The 16,118-nt window shown below is 35.2% G+C and overlaps 1 protein-coding gene, 1 long non-coding RNA gene and 1 pseudogene across 4 annotated transcripts in view; 1 reads left to right on the top strand and 2 right to left on the bottom strand.

Moving 5' to 3' along the window:
- Positions 1 to 16,118, bottom strand: part of LOC309641494 — a 664,930-nt gene that overhangs the window by 61,627 nt on the left and 587,185 nt on the right. The gene's annotated exons all lie outside the window — the stretch shown is intronic.
- The window catches only part of LOC309641297 (protein arginine N-methyltransferase 5 pseudogene), a 369,652-nt pseudogene that overhangs the window by 15,392 nt on the left and 338,142 nt on the right, over positions 1 to 16,118 (bottom strand). The gene's annotated exons all lie outside the window — the stretch shown is intronic.
- MSH4 (mutS homolog 4) overlaps positions 1 to 16,118 on the top strand; it is a 93,371-nt gene that overhangs the window by 16,830 nt on the left and 60,423 nt on the right. For both annotated transcript variants that reach the window (XM_082419670.1, XM_082419669.1), the window contains 2 exons: positions 3,126 to 3,298; positions 10,208 to 10,275. In XM_082419670.1, the coding sequence (XP_082275796.1) occupies positions 3,126 to 3,298; positions 10,208 to 10,275 (241 nt within the window). The remainder of the gene's footprint in view (positions 1 to 3,125; positions 3,299 to 10,207; positions 10,276 to 16,118) is intronic.

The following is a 16,118-nucleotide window of genomic DNA, read 5'->3' as shown; positions in this document are numbered from 1 at the left end:
TGACATGAAAGTTTGCATAAAAAAATGATGGGATCATAGCAGAGAAAGAAAGTTAACTGGGCTTAGTTAAGGAGTAAAAGGGGAGTAATTAGAAAAGGCTTTCTAGAGAAGATAATACCTGACATGAGGGTTTTTTTTTTTCCTGATACGAATTTTGAAGTATAAATAGAAATTATCCATGGGCTTCCCTGGTGGCGCAGTGGTTAAGAATCTGCCTGCCAATGCAGGGGACAGGTTTGAGCGCTGGCCCGGGAAGATCCCACGTGCCGCGGAGCAACTAAGCCCGTGCGCCACAACTACTGAGCCTGCGCTCTAGAGCCCATGAGCCACAACTACTGAAGCCCACGCTCCTAGAGCCCATGCTCCACAACAAGAGAAGCCACTGCAACGAGAAGCCCGTGCACCACAACGAAGAGTAGCCCCCGCTCGCCGCAACTAGAGAAAAGCCCACGCGCAGCAACGAAGACCCAATGCAGCCAAAAATAAATAAATAAATAAATAAATAATTTTTTAAAAAGAAGTTATCCAGATTAAGAAGTAGAAAAGGTAGTAAGACAGTGAATAACTAAGTCTTGAAAGCATGATTTTCAGTATAGCAATATGGTATGTGCAAAGAAACCATAAGCTATTTACTTTGGTAAAGTACAAGTTGGGAGTAAGTAAGCTTGGAGTAAAATCTCAGCTTTCAGTACTTAAATGTAACTTCGGATATCAATGAAAGGGATAAACTTAAAATAATCATAAATTTTAGTATTAAGAGTACTGAATAGAATAAAGAGTACTTTATACAATTGAAACCTTAAGGTGCTCAGTGCCAATTTCAGAGCCATAGTGTTTAAGTATTTCTGTCACTTTGTGTGCTCTTATCTTGGCTTCACTTTTAATTATGTGAAATCTCCAGACATGATTTACAGTTACAAACTTAGAAACCTATAATATCTAATCTTGTTTATTATTTACTTTAATCATCAAGAACAGTTTAGATCTATCTAGGTACTGTTGGTTCTACTTTTAGTAAAGGTAAGAATAGTACTGTGTATACTATTTGTCATCGTCAGTGTCGTGACCTCAACACCTTTGTAGTTCCACTGAATAATGATGGTCTAAAATTATAACGTTTTAAAGGAGTTTATAATTAATTGTAATTATTCCTTTTCAGCTTAGTGAATAAATAATATTTTTTCTATTGCTAGGAAAAAAGGGATAAAATAATATCTGGATAAAGTACTCTGTCATTGACTTTCTAAATTAAAATAACATGGGGTAACATAGACAGTCAATAACCAAGGCTGGTAATTATTACAGAGGGTTTCGTACTCAGTTTTACTTTGTCACATTTCATAGTTAATCATTGTTTACCATTATCATTGTCAAACATTGCTTGAGTTCCTGCTATATATTAAATGATAGGATATTTGACCTCCAAGAGTTCGTATTGTAGTTGAAAGGAGAAATTGAGGTCTTTTCACAGACTTGAACCAAAGAATATTAGGTTAAAAGATGGGCATGCTATCTACTGAACTGTCTGAATAGCTCTAATGCTTCTATGGATTTGTTACTTGTTCAGCATACTGTTTCACCCATTGATTTCTATAGCAAATGGCAGATTTAGGTATGCTCCCCACTTCTTTGTTCCTGCAGAAGACAAGTTCTCAGAATTATGCCTGTGACTTACCTATGATGACCCCCACTCCCAGCCAGGACTTGATTTGAATAGTTCCCTAAAAATTTGTTTAAATTGATATACCAAAAATTTGGCAGTCTGATGACTTGAGTCGTTTTTATTTCCTTTCCTCTCTTAACCCAGATTCAATATGTCAGTAAATCCTCCTGACTCAACCTTTAGAGTACATACATATTCTGGATCACTTCTTAGCATTTCCGGTGCTACAACCCTAACCCATACCTCCCTCATTTTAGCCTGGACTACTGTATAGTGTAATAGCCCCTAACTTGTCTCTCTGCTTTCTTGCCCTCCTACAATTAGTCTATTCTCAACCTAATGGCCAGAGTGTGATCCTTTTAAACCAGAAATTAGGTCTTGGAACTTTCCTGCTTAAAATCTTCCAGAGCTCCTATTATATTTAGAATATAATTTAGACTCTTTATCGTGGCCTACAAGGACTTCTGTGTTCTGGTCTCTTTCAACTTCTTCATTCATCTCCCTCACTTGCAGTGGTCCACCAACTTTGGTCTTCTTTCTGGTTCTGGAGCCAGAAAGACTACCTCGGCTTAAATTGCTGTTCTGTTTTGCCCTTTTAAACGGTAACTCTTTTCTTGTTCACTTATTTGGAAACCTTGGGCAAGTTACTTAATTTCTTTGTGTTTCAGTTTCTTCCTTTATAAAATGTTAATAATAGCATCTATCTCATACCATGGTTGTTAGAATTAAATAAGTTAATATATGTAAAGTGCTTAGAATAAGGCCTGGCACATACTTTGTGTTCAGTATATGTTAGCTATACTCACCATCAATTGTCATCATTATTCTCATCTCATCATCATCTTGGCATGGATGCCTTCTTAACTCAACTGCCGAATATACATACAGGTCTTTCTCAACCAACCTAACTAAATCAACCCTCCTGGTCATTCTCTGTACAGTCCTGTTTGTTTGTTTGTTTGTTTTTAACAGTTTCTGTACCTGCAATTATTTTCTTTCTTTCTCTTTTACTTATAATTCTCTAACTTCTTAAGTTAGAACAGAGTGCTTATATTAAATACTCATTTTATCTGTGTAAAAGTTCTCTCTCCCCTTAAGGATGTGTTGTTGATATCTTGCTATTATTGATGGAATGCCATGGACTAGAATATTTTATATTAGTCTGAGTATTGTAACTGATATATGAAAAAAGCCATTAACTAAATGCAAGAAGATTCTGTCGATCCTTGTTAATCAAAGTGTGCTTCACTGACTGACAGCATACCTGAGAGTGTATTCGAAACGTAGATTCTCAAGTGTCATCCCAGACCTACTGAATCAGAATCCTCATGTGATTTGTATGCATATTAAAGTTTGAGAATCACTACCGTAGATTATAGGATTATTTTAAAAGTTAAATTATAGTTTTATTGGATTTTCCTTTGTATACTTAATGAAATTTTCCTAACTTGTGTTTTTAAAGGAACAATCACACACTCTTTGGTGTTCTAAATTACACTAAGACTCCTGGAGGAAGTAGAAGACTTCGTTCTAATATATTAGAACCTCTAATTGATGTTGAAACCATTAACATGAGGTTAGATTGTGTTCAAGAACTGCTTCAAGATGAGGAGCTCTTTTTTGGACTTCAGTCAGGTAAATGAATATCATCTACTTTTACAAATACAAATTTTTTAACAAAATACATTGTCTTCTTAAAAAAATACCAGTCCTGTTGGATTAAGGCTCATCCTAATGACCTTATCTTAACTTGATGACATCAGCAAAGATCCAATTTCCAAGTAATATCACATTCAGATACTGGGGTTTAGGATTTCAAGGTTTCTTTTTGGGGGATACAATCCAACTCATAACATGAGGTAAGAGAATTGCCCTTGGCATCTGTTCACTAGCATGGCAGTGCAATTTTCTTCTTAAATCTGTAGGTGGAGGGGCAGTTTATATGCACTGATCCGAGTCCAATTCCTGGTTTCTAGCAACTTGATCTGTCTTCCATAACCTCACTTCCCCAACCTCCCCTCCTGTTGCTCTGGAGGTCTAAACGGAAGTGGTACCTGAAAATCTAGAAGGCATTTACAGCCTTTAGGTTTTCCTAAGTCCAATTCTAAATACCTTTTAATTAGTGTAATTTCTTCAAAATTCTGACATTATACTGACTGTGACTCTGCATTTCCAATGTTGTTTTGTGTATTCATTTTTTTCTATATATTCCTGTGTATTTTGTGAGGCTTTGGGAAAGGTACAAAAAGGCCACTTTTTAACTGGTCAGCCTTGTTCACAGCAACACCTTATCTCTCTTCTTCCATTAAACATCTTGTTGAAAAACAAATTTTCTGCACACACTGTCTTCTCTTCATCACTACGTCTTAATCAGTCAGTCTTGTTTCTGTGCCCACTCCTGCACTGAGACTGCTCTTGTCAAGGTCACTATAGCAGATATTGTTGGTTCTCTGTGCAGATCTTCTTGGGTCTCTTTTACCTTTCTGTGTGCCCCTTTTCCCTGCTATGTGTGCTTTTGCTTCTAATGGCCTGTACCTGGACTCTCTTTAGAGGCCTGCCCTCAGGCTATTAGAGGGCTTTGCTCTCAGGCACGGAGTGCCAAAACTGCCTTGCGGACCTTAAATGACTGAATGTTGTGGGAGTATGAAAGCCCAGCTGTCTCACACTGTTTTGGCAAAAACCATGAATGTAACTTAAAGTCCACAAGCCTTCTACAGGATTGGTTGAAGTTACCTTCCATAGGACTTTGCCTGAAATTATACTTTTGCTTGGCTTTTTTTCTCTTTCCTGTCCTTCTTGTCTTCTTTATTGGTTTCTCATGGAACCAAATTGTTAATACATTACTTGCACATGAATCCTCATCTCAGCGTCTGCTTCTGGAGCACCCAGCCTAAAACATTCACCCATAGTCTCATTGTTTTTAAATTTAATGGACACATACTAGTTCTCCTATTTGAAATCCAACTTCTTTGGTGCTGCCAAAAATCTCTCCTTATTGAATTACTGCCTTTCTTTGCTTCTGTGATTGTACAGTTTCCTAGTTTTCTTCCTATTTCTTTGGAGTTTCCTGTTTTTTAAGCTCTGTCACTCATTTCTTTAACGAGTTTATGACTATCCAGTCAAAACCAATGTGGTATCTCCCTTGTACTGTTATCTTTACTATTTCCAAATAGACTACAGGACTGTATACTGTCTTGGAATGTCTTCAGAAAGCTCTGTCATTGATCAGATAACAGAGTAAAAACCCCAGAGTCCTTTCTTTCAAATGGAAGTGAGAATGACTTCTGAGTCTTCTTTTTAGGCTTGTTTTCCTTTGCTCATTCCCTAAATGCTATGGCTCTTCAAAGGTATGTCCTAGGTTGTCTTTTTACCCTGTATATTCTTATTATATGATTTACCCACCTTCTTGGTCTTATAATTATCATTCACGTATTCATAACTTCCAAATTTACATCTCATGCCCAGATATCTCTATAGACCTTCAGCCCCATATATCTTATTGCCTACTGAGCACTTATTAGATGTTCCTTAATCACCTCACATTTAATGTGTCCAAACTGTGCCATCTTCCCTTCTAAATCAATCCCTTCTGATTTCAGAGAATAGCTCTACATCCAAGCTGTTTACCAAACCAGATACCTGGAAGTCATTCTTGACACTTCCCTTCCTTGAAATTAATCATCAAATTCTGCAAAGTCTCTTTTCTGTGTATCTCTTGCATGTTTAGCTTCTATTCCCAATGCTGCCGCTCCAGCCTGGGGTACCATTTATCTATAATCTGATTTATTGCAGCAGCCTTCTGTTTGGCTTCCTCCTCCAGTCTTGTTCTTTACAGTCTCTTCTCTATATGAGAGCCAGAGAGATCTTCTGAAAATATAAATCTGAGCATATTACTCTTCATTAGTTTCTTGTTGTTGATGTAATAAAGTACCACAAATTTAGTGGCTTAAACCAACATGAATTTATTATCTTACAGTTCTGGAAGTCAGAAATCAGTTTTGCTGGGCTAAAATCAATGTGTTAGCAGGTCCACCGTTTCTTCTGGAGGCTCTAGGGGCAAAACTGTTTCCTTGCCCTTTCCAGTTTCTAGAGGCGATCTACATTCCTTGGCTCATGGCCCTTCCTCCATCTTCAAAGCCAGCAGAATAGTTTCTTCTCTCCTTTCTGACCTCTGCTTTTGTCCTTATATCGTCTCTCTTTGACTGATCCTCCTACCTCCCTCTTTTTTTTTTTCTTTTTTGGCCACGCGGCTTGTGGGATCTTAGTTCCCTGACCAGGGATAGAACCTGGGCCCCAGACTGTGAGAGCACAGAGCCCTAACCACTGGACCGCCAGGGAATTCCCCTGCCTCCTTCTTATAAGGACCCTTGTGATTACTTTGGGACTAACAAATAATCCAGAATAATCTCTCCATTTCAGGATGCTTAACTTAAACCCATCTTCAAAGTCCCATTTACCAGATAACATGTTCAAAGGTTCCAGGGATTAAGATGTGGACATCTCTGTGGGGCTACCACATATCCACTTGCATAAAATCCTTCATTCTCTTCTCATTACTTTTAGGATAAAATCCAAACTCTTCTGGATGGCTATTTCTTTATCAACTCCCACAGCATCTCTTGTTACTCGTCACTTTTCATTCTGCCTTCTAGTATAATTGAACTTCTTTTAGTTACTTGAACATATCCTGTCTCATGTTCTGGCTTTAAAATTTTTTTAATTTAATTTATTTCCATTGGTGTATAGTTGATTTACAATATTAGTGTCAGTTGTACAACATAATGATTCAAAATTTGTATAGATTATACTCCATTTAAAGTTATTACAAAATAATGACTATATTCCTTATGCTGTATAATATATCCTTGTAGCTTGCTTATTTTATACATAGTAATTTGTACCGCTTAATCCCCTACCCCTCTCTTGCCCCTCCTCCCTACCCTCTCCCCATTGTTAACCACTAGTTGGTTCTCTGTATCTGTGAGTCTGTTTCTGTTTTGCTATACTTTCGTTTGTTTTATTTTTTAGATTCCATGTATAAGTGTTTGTCTTTCTTTGCCTGACTTATTTCACTAAGCATAATACCCTCCAAGACCCGTCCATGTTTTCGCAAATGGCAAAATTTCATCCTTTTTTTATGGCTGAGTAGTATTCCATATATATGTACACACACATATACCGTATCTTCTTTATTCACTCATCTGTTGATGGACACTTAAGTTGCTTCCATATCTTGGCAATTGTCAGTAATGCTGCTGTGAACATTGGGGTGCATGTATCTTTTCGAATTAGTGTTTTTGTTTTTTTCAAATATATACCAAGGAGTAGAATTGCTGGGTCATATGGTAGTTCTATTTTTAGTTTTTTGAGAAACCTCCATATTGTTTTCCACAGTGACCGCACCAGTTTACATTCCCACCATCAGTGTATGAAGGTTCCCTCTTCTTGACAACCTTGTCAACATTTGTTATTTGTGGTCTTTTGGATGACAGCCATTCTGACAGGTGTCATGTGATATCTCATTATGGTTTTGATTTGCGTTTCTCTGATGATTAGCAGTGTTGAGCATCTTTTCGTGTGCCTGTTGGCCACCTGTATGTCTTCTTTGGAAAAATGTCTATTCAGGTCTTCTGCCTATTTTTTAATTGGATTATTTGTTTTTTTGATATTGAGTTATTTGAGCTGTTTATATATTTTGGATATTAACCCCTTATCGGGTATATCATTTGCAAATATTTTCTCCCATTCAGTAGACTGTCTTTTCATTTTGTCAGTGGTTTCCTTTGCTGTGCAAAAGCTTTTAAGTTTCATTAGGTCTTATTTGTTTATTTTTGTTTTTATTTCCTTTGCCTTAGGAAACAGATCCAAAAAAATATTGACCATTCATGTCAAAGAGTGTTCTGTCTGTGTTATATTCTAGGAGTTCTATGGTGTCAGGTCTTACATTTAGGTGTTTAATCTATTTTGCGTTTATTTTTGTATATGGTGTGAGAAAATATTCTAATTTCATTCTTTTGCATGTAGCTGTCCAGTTTTCCCAGCACCATTTATTGAAGAGACTGTCTTATCCCCATTGTGTGTTCTTGCCTCCTTTGTCATAGATTAATTGATCATATGTGCATGGGTTTATTTCTGTTCCATTGATCTGTGTGTCTGTTTTTGTGCATATCATGTTCTGGCTTTTGCACTCTGTAATATTTGTCTAGAATCTTTTCTCTTTCTTCTCTGCAACCTCTTCTCCCAAACTACTCTTTAGCCAACTTCAGTTCATAATTTACCATCCTAGTTTAGATGTCACTTCTTCTAGAAGCCTCTCTGACTCCCCAAGTCTATATTAGGTATCTTTTCTATATGTTGTCTATAGTATCTTGTTATGGCACTTATCTTACTGTATTGTAAGTGAATGTTTTGTTGGATGATTCCCATATGAGTCTAGGACATAATGGGTGTTCATATTTGTTAAGCTATTGATTTATTATTGAACATGTTGAAAATTGTATTCTGTTGTTCCAAAGATTATAATGTTCTATATGATGAGATTTTAATGAAAAACTTGGATTTTATTTGAAACTTTACGGAAAGTTTTAAATTGGCATCTACAAATGTTAAATATTTCTATGTTTTCTTTATCTTGACAGTTTATAATTTATCTTAACATGTAATAAAGTAGGGGAGCAGGAATACAGAACAAGGGTAATTTTTATAATTTATTAAAATATGAGAAGGTGAACCTCATAAAAAGTACAGTACGTACTTTCTTGTAGGCATTCTACAATAGGGATGAAAACATGAAGATTAAGTTATAAGTTTTTGTCCTCAGGGATCTTACATTCATGTTAGAGACACAGAACTCTAAATAAAAAAACATGATACAGTGTGAAAAACACAATAATAATTTAATATTTTGTGGAAACATAGAGGAGGGAGCTGGGATAAATATAGAATCCAGGATTCACAGAGATAATATTTTAGCTCTGTCTTAAGGGAATGAGTAGGATTTTGACAACAGGAGAATTCTAGAAATGATACTCAAGACAAAGGGAACATGCCTGGGCAAGGTATGTTGATGTGCATAGCGGTAAACAAAAAAGTTTTTTGGATGCAGTGGCTGGGATAAAGATCTGGTATGGGTGCTGCTGACTGTGATCTTGAGCAGTCATTACTTTCTAGGGTACACTTGTTTTTCTGGGAAGTTGAGGAAGGTAGAGTTAACATAAGCTTCTGCAGTTATACTTACATTGTTATAAAAGAACTTGCTGTATTTAAGGCATGGCCAGTAGTTATTTATGACTTGAAGCCTTGGGGAATGGCAGGAAATGAGAATTGGGGCTGGTTTATGAAGAGCCTTTATATAATGCTAAGAAATTTGGATTTTATCCTGAAATCAATAGGGCGGTGATGATTCTAAACCAAGAGAGTAATATATATGGTCAAATCCTTATTTTAGAAACATTGTTTGTTTGTTACAGTAGATTTGGGGAGGGGAAGAAAGAAGAGACTGAAAAAGAGAAAGGCCCATCTATGTGAGGGCTTAAGAGAGTCTGACTAGTGGACTCACATGTAAAATGTCACGGTAGTATAATATAATAGTATAACAGTATAATAGTATACTCAGCCTATTTACTCTAATTTTGTAACCACAGTTTTAACATAATTACCATAGAAGTGGTAATTTAGAAAGGGGCACAGCTCTAGAGGTAGGCAAACTGAAGAACATCAAAAGTTCGAACAAGAAAGAAGTGACATAAAATTTTTGTATTTAGTTCTTTTTTTTAAAGGATAACAGTTTGGGGCCACTTCATGAAAGTATCAATAAGTTTACACAAAAACTTTTGAGATCACACATAACAATGATGATAATAACCATGAGTCATTAAGAAATAGTTACGATAGTTTAAGGTAAAGAAAAAAACACCTGCGGACATTTAAAAGGGATAGATTCCAATTATCTATACATATACTTTTATAGTGTACTTGAAGCTGGAAAATGAGTTGAGAAGAATAAAATAACAGTTTTGAGCTCTGGTATGTGCAAGGTACTTTACACATATTATTGCACTTAATCCTCACTACAACCTTAGGAGGAAGTTGTTATTGTCCACATTTAAAATATGAGAACAACTAAAGTTCAGAGAAGTTATGTAACTTTTGAAAGGTTATATGGTTAGTGGTTGAACTATGCTTTCAAACTAATCTTCTCTGATCTTTTAAGTATCATGTAGAAAATTTAGAAGTCAAAAAGGTTGGAAGAAAATTATGATAAGCAACATATAAAAGTCAGAGAAGTAGAGTTTCAAGAAGGAAGGGGTGATCAACAGTGGCAAAATTTGAAGACAAGTGCTGAGTAATCAAAATTAGGAAAAGACCACTAGAATTTATTATTTTACTCCTGGTAAATGTAAGATAGATGAAGATAATTCAAACAAGTAATATTTGCAGGTAAAACTTCTGTTTTATTACTTGAGGATAATATTTTACATAGTGTCTATTTTAAAACTGTAACATAAAGTTTAACTGCTCATAGTTTCTGTTTGTTTGTTTCAGTTATAGCAAGATTTCTTGATACAGAGCAGCTTCTTTCTGTTTTAGTCCAAATTCCAAAGCAAGACACGGTATGTTTATGTATAAATTATGTTATATTGTTATACCTTATGTAATATAACTTGTCTTAATGTGATGTAACAATTGGAAAATATGAAAATCTTTTGGAAAAGTACTTCATTATTAATATCTGGAGTATTATGCCTTTTTAAAGGAAACTTTTTTCCTCAATGTATTATCATATATGATATACTAAAAATTAAAAGTTTCTTAGGTGAGGAATTGGTGTATTTTCATTAATCAAATATTTACTTAAAGAATTTGGATATAGTTTTCAAAAACCTTAGATTATAATAATTTGCTTAATAAACTAGAGAAAAATTGTTTTAGTTCCAAAGGTCCTTTAAAAGGTGATCATTATGTGAAGTTTGATTAGTTTTCAAATATGCTTAACTTTTAAGAATGAAACAAAGTCTTTGGATATTTTACAAATTTAAATACTTAGTGCCATATATACAATGGAATATTACTCAGCCATAAAAAGAAACGAAATTGAGTTATTTCTAGTGAGGTGGATGGACCTGGAGTCTGTCATACAGAGTGAAGTAAGTCAGAAAGAGAGAAACAAATACTGTATGCTAACACATATATGTGGAATCTAAAAAAAAAAAGTGGTACTGATGAACCTAGTGGCAGGGTAGGAATTAAGATGTAGACATAGAGAATGGACTTGAGAACATGGTGGGCAAGGGTAAGCTGGGATGAAGTGAGAGAAGCATCGACATATATACACTACCAAATGTAAAACAGTTAGCTAGTGGGAAGCAGCAGCATAGCACAGGGAGATCAGCTTGGTGCTTTGCCATGACTTAGAGAGGTGGGATAGGGAGGGTGGGAGGGAGGCTCAAGAGGGAGGGGATATGGGATATATGTATGCATATGGCTGATTCACTTGATTGTACAACAGAAACTAATAGTATTGTGAAGCAATTATATTCCAATAAAGATCTATTAAAAAAATAATAAGTAAATACTTAGTGCCTATAGGCACATTCTATAAAGAAAGTAATAGATGGTTTTCATTCTTCCATTTAAGGTGAATTGAAAAATATTTACTTTAATGAAATACATGTACAGTTGACTGTTGAACAATGCAGGGGTTGGAGTGCCCCCTCCCCGCCCCCCATACAGTTCAAAACCCATGCAGGTGTGTAACTTTACAGTCAGCCCTCTGCATACGAGGGTTCTGTGACTGGATTGTGTCATACTGTATTTTTTGAATAAAATCCACCTATGAGTGGACCTGCACCATTCAAACCCATGTTGTTCAGGGGTCACCTGTATGTTTTTGCTCGTGTGCTTAAAAAGGAAAGACGTCTTGTACATCAGTAAAATTTGATTTAAAATTTGATTACTTTGCAAATCCATTGAAGTCTTATCTATGTTTAAGAAGCCTTTCCATATTGTAGAGATAATACTCTTAAGGTTCATTTACAATAAAAACATTATATGGAAAAGTTTTGGATGTTGGGCAGGCAGATAATTGGAAGTTTCCTTAAATAATTGAAACACCTTAAAATTCAATATATGCAAATGAGAGGTAACCTAGACCAACTGATGTCTGGAACAAAATTAGTTGGTTTCATACAATGAGGTTAGAAGCATTCCTTCCTCTTCAGTTTTCTCATAGTGTTTGTGTAGAACTGGTACTATTTCTTCCTTAAATGTTTGGTAGAATTCACAAATGAAGCCATTAAAACTTGGAATTTTCTTTGTAGGAATGTTTTTGACTCTAAATTCAACTTCTTAAATATTTAATAGATATGATGCTATTCAGGTTACCTGTTTCTTCTTCTTCTTTTTTTTTTTTTTTGGCCACACAGCTTGTGGGATCTTAGTTCCCTGACCAGGGATTTGAACCTACACCCTCAGCAGTGAAAGTGCAGAGTCCTAACCACTGAACCACCAGGGAATTCCCAGAATATCTTACTTTTAATTAGGGTGTTTATTTCATTTGTACTTAATGAGATTATTGATATGTTTTGATTTAAATCTGCCATCATGGTACCTTTTTTCTATTTGCTTTCTTCTCCTTTTCTTCTCCCTTCCTTTGGATTAACTGAATATTTTTTATGATCCCATTTTACTCCTCTGTTGACTTATTGGATAGAACTCATTGTTTTGTTATTTTAATGGTTGCTTTCAGGTTTATAGAATACATCTTTAGGTGAATTCAGTCTACCTTCAAATAATATTACGCCACTTCACATATGGTATAAGAACCATAGAATAGTGGCAACAAAAGCAAAAATAACACAAGTTGGGAGTACATCCAACTAAAAAACTTCTGCACAGCAAAAGAAATAACCAATAAAATGAAAATGTAACTCCAGAATTGGAGAAAATATTTGCAAATCATATATCTGATAAGGAGTTAATATTCAAAATATATAAAGAACTCATATAACTCAATAGCAAAAAAACAAACAATCTGATTAAAAAATGGTCAGAGGAACCAAATAGATATTTTTCCAAAGAAGACATATGAATGACTAGCAGGTGCGTGAAAAGGTGTTCAGCATCACTAATCATCAGGATAATGCAAATCAAAACCGCAATGAGGTATCACCTCTCACTTTTTTAGAATGCCTGTCATCAAAAGGATATAAGATAGCAAGTGTTGGTGAGGATGTGGAGAAAAAGGAACCCTTGTGCATTATTGATGGAATGTAAATTAGTGCAGCTAAATTTATGGAAAAGAGTATAGCAGTTCCTCAAAAAATTAAAAAAATAGAACTACCATATGATCTAGCAATCCCACTTCTAAGTATATATCCAAATGAAATAGAAGCAGGATGTTGAAGAGATATCTGCACTCCCATGTTCATTGCAGCATTATTCACAATAGCCAAGATACAGACAGACACACACTGGAATATTATGCAGTCGTGAGAAAGAAGGAAATACTTCCGTTTGTGGCAACAAGGGTAGCATTGAGGGCATTATGCTAAGTGAAATAAGCCAGACAGAAAAAGATAAATACTGCATGGTTTCGTGTATGAGAAATCTAAAAAAAAAAAAAAAAAAAAAAGCAAACTCACAGAAAGAGAGAGTAGAAAAGTTGTTGCCAGGGCTTGCAGATCAGGGAAATAGGAAGAGGTTGGTAAAAGGGTACAAACTTTCAAATATAAGATGAATAAGATCTGCAGATCAAATGTAAAACATGGTGACTATAGTTGATAACACTATTGTATAATTGAAATTTGCCAAGAGAGTAAATCTTAAATGTTCTCACATACAAAAAGAAAGATAAATATGTGAGGTGATGGATGTGTTAATTAACTAGATGGGGGGATCCTTTTGCAATGTATATGTACATCAAATCAACACAATGTACACTTTAAATATCTTATAATTTTATATGTCAGTTATACCTCAATAAACCTGAAAAAGAAAACCTTATGGTAGTATGCTGCCATTCCCCCCATTCCTCCCACTGAGCTATTGTCATATATTTTATTTCTACATATATCACAGTTTATTTTTTAAAACATAACAGCTTTATCAAGGTAGAATTCACAAAGCATACACTTCACCCATTTGAAGTATACAATTTAACCATGTTTTGTATATTCATAGTTGTACAACAAACACTACAGTCAGTTTTAGAACGTATTCATCACCCCAAAAAGCAACGCTGTACCCATTAGCAATCACTTTCCATTCCTCCCAATCCTCTTCCCCCCAGTTCTTGGCATTTCTAATCTATCTGTTCCTTTAGATTTGCCTATTCTTGACATTTCATATAAATAGAATCACACAATATGTAGTCTCTTACGTTTGGCTTTTTTCACTTAGCATAATGTTTCAGGTTAATTCATATTGTAGCATACATCAATATTTGATTCTTTTTATTGATAAATAATATTCCATTGTATAGATATAGCACATTTTATCTGTTCATCAGTTGATGAACATTTGAGTTGTTTGCACTTTTGATTATTAATAATGCTGCTATGAATATTTATATACAAGTTTTTGTGTGGATGTAAGTTTTTGTTTATCTTGGATCTATACCTAGAGTGGAATTGCTGGGTCATATGGTAACTCTACGTTTAATTGTTTGAGGAACTGCCAGACTGTTTTCCAAAGTGACTATCGTTCTACATTTCCACCGGCAGTCTATGAGGGTCCCAATTTCTCCACATCCTTGCCAACATTTGTTATTATCTGACTTTTTGATTCTAGTCATCCTAGTGGGTATGAAGTAGTCTCTTGTGGTTTTTATTTGCATTTCGCTGATATGACTAATGATGTTGAGCACCTTTTCTTGTGCTTATTGGCCATTTGTATATCTTCCTTGGAGAAATGTTTACTCATATCCTTTGCTAATTTTTGATTGGATTGTATTTTTATTATTGAGTTGTAAGAGTTCTTTATATATTCTGGATATAAGTCCCTTATTGTATATATGATTTACAAATATTTTCTACCATTTATTGGGTTGTCTTTTCATTTTCTTGATATATCCTTTGATATTACATGTTAATTCCCTTCCAGAAGGAAGACTATTTAGCTTTCTTTCCTTTTCCTTCTATAAACATGGACACTTCCCTACTTCCCCTCACCCAGTAAGGTTATAACATAATTTTAGTTAGATCAAAATGATTATGACTATCCATGCTACACAGAACTGAGCATGCACAACTTTTTACATTTTTCCCCTAGAATTAATAACTTTTTCTTTGTGTGGTTTACCTTGTACTTTCACTAATTCAAGCATAGATGTTTTCACCAATTATCTAAATATCCTTTCAGTGTATTCTAAATATCCTCTCAGTATTCATTCATTCACTTCAGGTACTCAGTCAGTTTCAACCTCCGGAAGATGTCTCTCCCACGGGTTCCAAACTTTTTCCAATCTGGATTGGTTACATCTCTTTCGCTAGTATACAGCTATGACCCCAGATTTCTCTTCAACATCACTGTTTGTCTTTCCTGTGTTGGATCTCTCTTTTTTTTTTAATATTTGTTTATTTATTTTATTTTTGGCTGCATTGGGTCTTAGTTGTGGCACGCAGGATCCTCCGCTGTGGCGCGCAGGCTCCTTGTTGCAGCACATGGGCTTCTGTCTAGTTGTGGCCCACATGGTCAGTAGTTGCAGCACATGGGCTTAGTTGCCTCTCAGCATGTGGGATCTTAGTTCCCCGACCAGGGATCCAACTCACGTCCCCTGCATTGGAGGGCAGATTCTTAACCACTGGGCCATCAGGGAAGTCCTGGATCTCTTGTTATTTATATCCCAAGTCTTCCTCTGTTTTGACTTACTCTCTTCTTTTCATGGAGCACAGTTTTTAGTAACTTTTTGAGAAAGAGTGAGACTTTATATGTCTGAAATGTTTTATCATTTCCTCATGATTGATTGATAGTTTTGCTGAAAATAGAATTCGTCAGGAAGTAATTTTCCTTCAGAATTTAGGAGGCATTTCCCCACTGTCTTGTAGCTTATAATGTTCCTACTGAGAAGTTGAAACCATTGAGACTCCTGAATTTTGGATATGACTGACATATGTTCCCCCTCCATTCTCTGGAAGCATGTAAGACCTTCTGGTTTTAGCATCTTTAGGAAGTGAAAATAAAAATTAAATAAAATCTCAAATCTTCAGAAAATTTGCAAGTACATTACAAAGAACTTATTTTCATGAAAATTTTAAGAGTTAGTTGCTGACATGATGCTCTGTCACTCTCAAATACGTTAGTATTTCTTACAACAAGGATATTCTCCTATTCAACCACAGTACACCTTCAAGATAAGGAAATTAACGATGATAATACCATTTAATAACATTAAATCCTCAGACCCCATTCAGGTTTTTCCAATTTTGTCAATAATATCCTTTATTATTTTTTTTAA

The sequence above is a fragment of the Balaenoptera physalus genome (assembly GCF_965194825.1).
Source record: "Balaenoptera physalus genome assembly, chromosome: 1".
Lineage (NCBI taxonomy): Eukaryota > Metazoa > Chordata > Mammalia > Artiodactyla > Balaenopteridae > Balaenoptera > Balaenoptera physalus.
The sequence above is the reverse complement of the archived record's forward strand: the minus strand, read 5'-3'. Positions and strand labels throughout refer to the sequence as shown.